Here is a 7,351-nt window from a genome sequence, read left to right as displayed (position 1 = left end):
ACATTTCCCCTTTCTTCCCCGTTTCCCCAAGCAGTAACCTTGCTTTTTAAAAATATTTTTCTGAATTATAAATTTTTTGCAATAAGTTAGACATTTGTTACCAAGTGGATTGTTGCCTTTTAACCTATGTTTTTGAATGAAATTGCACCAGTATTCTCTGGGTACCTGTGAAAGGCATCAGAAAGAATCGTAAAAAAAAGTGATATTGCTCCAAGTTTCAAAGGGTTAATTTTTTTCATCTGATGTTATTAACTATAATTCAGTAAAAAAAAAAAAAAAAAAAGAAGAATATTTCCTACCCAGATGTAGTGGAGTAGAAGAAGTAAGTAACATAAAGTGGAAAATACTTAGGTGCATAAGTTGTTAGTACTTCAAAATTCTACTTAAGTATTTGTACTTGAGTAACTTTACTGTCCACAGATCAGTGTGTCCCGCCCCCCTCACCGCACCTCTGCTGACAGGTGGCTGCTCCTCCCAGCTGATCCTCCTCTCTGAGCTCCTGCAAACCTGTCCTCAGTTAACACTCACCGCACACACCCACACACACACACACACACACACACACACACAGACACACATATTCAAACACACAAAAATACACACACACAGGTGAATCATGTTGGCCCTCATGGCTGCTGGCTCCGTCTTTTTCCCGGGACTCTTCCTGCTGTCCAAACAGACCCTCAAACACATGATGGGATGGAGCGAGGGGGACGCTGCCATTGTCTCTACACGGTAAGAACACACACACACACACACACACACACACACTGACTTACACTAATGCCCTGCACTCTCTCTAACCTTGTGGGACATTTTTATTGTGAATCTTCATCATGAAATCTGCACAAACCTGAAAATGACTTAACAGTTTACTGTTCTTTAACTCTTGATCACAGTTCTGAACCTGGTCTCAAATGAAAGATGAGAATTTGTAGTTTATTATCAAAAAGTCACACTTCACAGTGACACTGAAAATGAATTACAGAACAATAATGTCTTTATTATTTAATTTCAATTTTATAGTGCTTTTTACCGTTTTTGACTCCTGCTACAAACAAGCAACCTGTCTCTGTGGCTCTGGAATCATAAAAGTACGGTGGCCCTGAGAGCTCAACATGCTGCAAGTTTAAAAAAAAAAAAAAAACACGCGAAGGGTTCATTTGTGCATTTATTTTGCTAATGAACTACCATGAAAAGATACAACACACAAAAAGGTAAAGAAAATCATCAGCAATTTGCAGTTGAAAAATGGAAAACAATGAACACTGCAGGTCAAACACAGAAGGAATGTGTTTTGTTTCTGTTTGTTTCTCCTTTTTTTAAATGTTAACTTGCATAACCCCTTAAAAGCTGAGAGAACTGTCCTCTTTTTTATTTATTTTTTAAACACAGACAGAAGGCAGTAAGCAATGAAAGACGAATTAACAAAGAAATTAGTGAAAAGTACAAGAAAATTGCTAAAAACTGGGAAAGCCCTTGAAATACTTTTGTAACATATTTGTAATTATGATGATTATAAGTAAAAATTTTCCCTACACATTTTTCCTTTTCCCCCAGATTTTTTAAAATAATTTTCTAAACATACTTATTTCTTACAATTTGTGGCACATTTCTTATCAAGTTGCTTATCCCCCCCCACCCTATGTTTGTGAAAGGAATCGCATCAATTAGCTCAGGGGTCAAAGGTTGAAATATTGTGAGAGCAACTGAAAAACTGAAACCAGCACAAGACAAGTGATGTCTGTCCAGATTTCAAAGGGTTAATAAAGATTTGTATATATGATCAGGAAAATGTACTTAAAGTGATTAAAGTGATCAAGTAAAGTACTTAAAAATATGATTGTTATACTATACATTATATCATTAGAATATGATTATTACTTGTGCAATAATGTAAAAGCAGGATTTTCATGTTGTAGCTGGTTGAGGTGGAGCTCCTTTTGAAGTACAGTTATTATTGTAATTACGGAATTAATCTGTTGATTTTTTTTCCCAAAAATTATTTGATTGTTTGGTTTTTAAAAAAATTGTGAGAAATGCCGTCGCAATGAAGCCCAACATTTTATTTGCTTGTTTTTCATAACATTGAGCTCTCAGGACCACTGTATAAAAGCGGGTCAACGCAGGCAGAACATTAAACTTAGTGCTTTCAAACAATGTAAGGTTTGTTAAATAGCTTGAGATTTGTTAACCCTATAAAACCCGAGCAAGTTGGTTTGATTACTTTAAAAGAAAGAAATAAATAAAAGGAGAGAAGGCAACAAGCACATGGCCCAAAAAAATTGTTACAAGAAAATGACCTGAAAATAAGCAAAAATAATTGCTGAAAATAAAAAAATATATACATGTTCATTTTATAGATTTTATTTTCTTCCTGTGACATATTTTTAAAATTATTTTCTATCTAAAATCATTCTAATTATAAATATAGTTTTCTGGACATTATTCCCTTTAAAAAAATACAATAATCCTCCCCTCAACTAATTGTTAGGGCATTTTCTTATAACCTTTAACTAATTTCTTGCAATTTGTGGGTCTTTATTTTGCCAAGTTTTTCCTCATTTTCAAAGGAAAAAAAATTTGCCTGGGTGTCAAAGGCTCACACAGCTTGAGAAATGCGTCTAAAAGCAGCACAAGAAAACTGATGTGGATCCAGGCTCAGAGTGAACGTTGAGTGAAGACTGAGCTGTCCCTCCCCGGCACTTTAACAAACACTTTTTGATGTCCTGAATGAAAGCACACACAGCCTTGTTTGTTCAACAGATTATTTATGTTTTCTCAGTCTGGTGTCGTCCATCCAGGCCGTCATGGCCTCGTCAGCCGGATGCATCATTGCCTCGTCCTGCAGGGACGTCGTGGAGGACACGTGAGGACTTTTTCTTTCAACTTTCAGATTTTTTTCTTTCTTTTTTCCATTATTGTCCAAAAACTATTAAAACACATCAGGTCTGGGTGACATGTCGTTTTACTCTGCCCCACCTATGCTGTCAATATAAAATAGTTCTGTCCTTTAGCTTCACCACTTGCATCTGATGTCCCGGGTTAAAATATCTCAACAACTATTTGATGGGTTAAAATGAATTGATGTTCAGGCGTTCATCTTCCTCAGAGGATGAATGCCTCTGACTTTAGTGATCCTCAGACTTTTCCCGTGGCGCCATCATGAGGTTCATGTTTCGTTTGGAGTCGCACATGCCAACAACTATAGGATGTATTGTGATTAAATGTTGCTCAGACATTCATATTCCCCGCAGGATGAACTGTAATAACTTTAGTAATCCCCTGACTTTTCGTTTAGCGCAATGATCCAAACACCTGAAGAAAAACTAAATCAACCACTGCACACTGAAGAACTTTACTGTGACTTTATTCATATCGAGCAGTACGTTTGGCCTGTAGCTTCCTCAGAACTACGCGAGTCACATGAATAATAACTGTCTTTGAGCTTTCTTTCTTAAACATACATCGAAGTGTGACTTTTTGCAATATGGGACCTTTAAATAGAAATACATCTCATTCTTTTTTTCTGCCCAGGACAGCTCTATCAATGTTTTGTGATCATGTTTAATTCATTTACAGATAATACAGTTGAAAGCTTGAGTTTTGTACTTCTGAAAAAAAAAAGATATCAGTATTAACACAAAAAAATGTCACACTGGAGCTGCCTGTGTATAAAGCAAGCCTCAGTCAGTGTGTAATCTAATTAACAATCTGCAGCAGCACAGCTATTTCAGTCTTTAAGACGCTCACAGAAATCACTGGCCTAATCCTGCACACGGAGGGTGATGGGAGATGAAACAATGAAGAAGTGTGTGTGTGTGTGTGTGTGTGTGTGTCTGTGTCTGTGTCTGTGTTTGGGGATGCTGGTGTTTCAATAAATCCTAAATTTCCTCTGTCAGCTCCTTCATTTCCCAGTCAAAGTAGGGAGGAGGTTTGTCTAAGAGACATTTGTTTATCAAATCACACCACACACACACACACACACACACACACACACACACACACACACACACAGTGAACTGCAGTGAGGAACTCTGGGAGCAGCTGCTGTTTAACAATAAAGTTTAATCTTAAACACATTAACATAGAGGAATCTCAAAAGTATAAAATAAAAATAATGACGGTCTTCATACTCTGTTTTAGATCATTTATTAGGCAGGAGCCACTTTAAGGTTCTAATCATGTCAGCAGATACTTTAGCACAATGCAAATAAATAAAGTCACACAAAAAATGAGTTGGCCCACAGTCAGACTGGAGCTTTGTGGGGACCAGATAGAGTAATTTGCTCGTTTGGCCCAGATAGTGATCTAGCCTCGGGTGCAGTCAGAAGACAGTAAAAAAAATTTCAAAATCCTGTTATATACTGTTAAAATATGTTAATTTAATCAAAGTGCATCTTTGGTCAGCTCTGACTCTCCTCCTGTTTCCTCCTCAGTCATTGGCTGACCAACACCTACATCCTGTTTGCCACGCCGTACTTTGCCTATGACATCTACGCCATGTTTCTGTGCTACTGGCACAAGCTGCAGGTCAAAGGTCATGAGGAGAAGGTGGAAGGTGTCAGGTCGAAGGGAGGCGCTGTGGCCGGTTATCTGCGTAGAGAGATGCTCATGGTGCTGCATCATGTCTTCATGGTGGCCTTCTGCTTCCCCGCCTCACTGGTAACTATAGCAACAGTGACAATTTTTATTGTTTGAGGTCCTTTATCTACATTTTCAATAAAAACTGCATATAAATGATGGTTTACAATAAAACTCTGCAGGTGAACTTTAATGTGTCAGGAAAAAAGTGACATTTTGGCAACTAACTACTGAATTACTGTATTGGACCTACAATCAAAGACTACAAAAAACTCCAGTACTGTTATTGTCCAGTAGAGGCTGCAGTGTTCAGACTTATTTTTACTATATACACTAAGTGACCAGTTTATTAGGTACTCCTGCTAATTCTAATGCAGTCTAATCCAAAACTCCTATGAAAACAACCTCCTTTATGAAGGTTATAATATTCGTGTTAATTAATTATAAGACTGTTTTGCAATCTAATAATTCAGAGGTTAGTTACCAAGATGTCACATTTGTTTTACATTAAAGTTCAACTGTAAAAAAAATAAACATTATATTAAACCCTTAGGACCTGCTTTAATATTACACACACTCATATCACTCTGCACACATAATGTGCTTTTCAAAATCAAGCTTTGAAAAATATTATACACTATGCAAATTGGTTTGATTTTTTTCTTCAGAAATATGAAAAAAGGCAACTTGAAAAGGAATGTCCTGCAAATTGCAAGATTTTGTAAATTTAGGTAATAATTAATTATTTCCTTAAAAGCAAGGGAAAAATGTTAAGAAAACTATATTTATAATAATGGATGGATGGAATATAACATATTTAAAATGGCAGAATTATTATCATTTTAAAGCACTTTTTTTGTCATTTCTCTGTATGTTTTTGTTCTTTTGTTTTTCAGGTTCTAAAGGTTTAGAGTAAATTCTCCTGTTACAGATTTGCTAATTCTTCACTTTGCCTGCAGCCCCTTCTTGAGACTTTAATATTAAGAATGCCTTTATTTGTGCGTGTGTGTGTGCGTTTGTGCGTGCGTATGTGTGTGTGTACGTGTGTGTGTGTGTTTGTGCGTGCTTATGTGTGTGTGTGCGTGTGTGTGTGTGTCAGCTGTGGAGGCAGGGGAAAGGTGATTTCTTCCAGGGTGTTTTGTTTCTGGCTGAGCTCAGCACACCGTGCGTCTGTCTGGGAAAAGTCCTGATCCAGGTAAAATGCTAATATTCTAAAATATGCGTTGTTTCTCTGTTTTCGTGGTTATTGACATGTATGGAGGCAAAACACTGTCAAAATCTTACAATCAACTAAATGTTTCATGTTTAAATTCAAATGCAACAGTTCCAACTCCAATACTAGAGTTGAAATATTTAATTTTGAAAGCCAACTTGATCAAGTTAGGTGTTTTAGAACTTTTCATTTTGAAAACCAAAGATGGAAAATAATGTCCAATCAACAACAACAAAATCAGCTTGTGATCCTGAGATAAGGGTATGAAATTTGTCCCCTCTCAGCCTCTGTAGTGTCTCCTTCACTCCTTCTGGACTGTCTTCTCTCCTCAGTACAAACAGCAGCACACTCTGCTGCACAAAGTCAACGGAGTCCTCATGCTGCTCACCTTCTTCTGCTGTCGAGTGTTGCTCTTCCCTTACCTGTACTACGCTTACAGCAGGTAACTGAGTACACTGACTCAAGCACTGAACTTAACCCTTTGAATTCTGCTGCCTTCAGATGCCTCTAACAAGAATTTAAACTTTTTAACCCTGAGCCAATTGGTTCGGTTTCCTTTTAAAACATGGGGAGAAAAAATAATGACTAACTTGGCAAGAAATGTCCTGCAAATTGCAAGAAATTAGTAGATTTAGGAAATGATTTCCTAAGAGATAAATTTATATACTTAAAATTCTTTTACAAAATGGTTATACTCTTTTTTTCAGTTCCTTCCAACCCCCTTTTTCTTTCTCGGTTGTTCATTTTTTTGTTTGTCTGTTGTTTTTTCTTCTCTTTTAAAAACTATTTAGTAGTAGTAATTTTCTTTATTTATTTATTTTTAAACTAATGTCTTGCCATTTTTTGGGTAGGTTTGAGGTTGCTAATTTGAGGAACCCATCAGTGTCTCTGATGTCTCTGTTTGGCTCTGACAGCCTCTACTTTGTCTTCCAGGTACACATCTATCCCGCTGTACACAGTGCCCCTGGTGGCCCCGTGGCAGTGCAACCTGGGGGCCGCTCTGCTGTGGCCCCTCCAGCTCTACTGGTTCACACTGATCTGCAGAGGAGCTCTACGCCTGTCCACCGCAGGGCGCTCAAAATCGTCACTTAAGGCCGAGCATGATGGCTGCCTGAACGGCTGCAGGTCTCATCAGGAGGACAGACACACAGACTGACACTGAAGATGAGAACAGGAAGTAAATGAGCCTAAACAGCTGACACTGCAAATGTGTACTGCACAGGGGGTGCTTCTCCTCAGAATCAGAAGCGGTGAGTGTAAGACAAGAGTTGAACGAAAGGAGGGAGAGGTGAATAAAGGGTGACAGTGAAGCAGCCGTCTCAAATGGAAAAAGTCAGAGAAAGTCTGACTGATGACTGAAATGAAGAACATTAAAAGTTCATCCCAAACAACTTTCACCAGGTGAGGAACGGAGAGAAATCAGACTTTTAATCACGTTTGTGTTGACATGTCAACACAGAGTGCAGGTCTCTCTCCCAAAAACTGGTTTTGATCATTGGATCAATACTTTGTGATTTATATCAGTGAAAACAAAATGATGTGATTTTGGTTGTT

General features: G+C 37.7%; 1 protein-coding gene across 1 annotated transcript; it reads left to right on the top strand.

The window, feature by feature from the left end:
• The first annotated feature begins 340 nt into the window (after positions 1 to 340).
• On the top strand, positions 341 to 6,953 carry LOC121956202 (ceramide synthase-like). The gene is made up of 6 exons (XM_042504337.1): positions 341 to 735; positions 2,786 to 2,869; positions 4,440 to 4,665; positions 5,684 to 5,779; positions 6,130 to 6,239; positions 6,731 to 6,953. Exons 1-6 carry the CDS (start codon positions 617 to 619, stop codon positions 6,951 to 6,953), a joined length of 858 nt encoding a protein of 285 aa, XP_042360271.1. The 5' UTR covers positions 341 to 616.
• Positions 6,954 to 7,351: the final 398 nt, after the last annotated feature.

The sequence above is a fragment of the Plectropomus leopardus genome, chromosome 17, assembly GCF_008729295.1.
Source record: "Plectropomus leopardus isolate mb chromosome 17, YSFRI_Pleo_2.0, whole genome shotgun sequence".
NCBI lineage: Eukaryota > Metazoa > Chordata > Actinopteri > Perciformes > Serranidae > Plectropomus > Plectropomus leopardus.
This window is presented reverse-complemented; position numbering and strand designations above follow the sequence as displayed.

What these genes read in the sequence shown, in the direction of transcription:
- LOC121956202 (XM_042504337.1), top strand. Translation starts at nt 617, where the DNA reads ATGTTGGCCCTCATGGCTGCTGGCTCCGTCTTTTTCCCGGGACTCTTC. An exon ending in GCTGCCATTGTCTCTACACG is followed by an intron (nt 736 to 2,785) that starts GTAAGAACACAC and finishes ATGTTTTCTCAG; the next exon opens with TCTGGTGTCGTCCATCCAGG. An exon ending in TCTGCTTCCCCGCCTCACTG is followed by an intron (nt 4,666 to 5,683) that starts GTAACTATAGCA and finishes TGTGTGTGTCAG; the next exon opens with CTGTGGAGGCAGGGGAAAGG.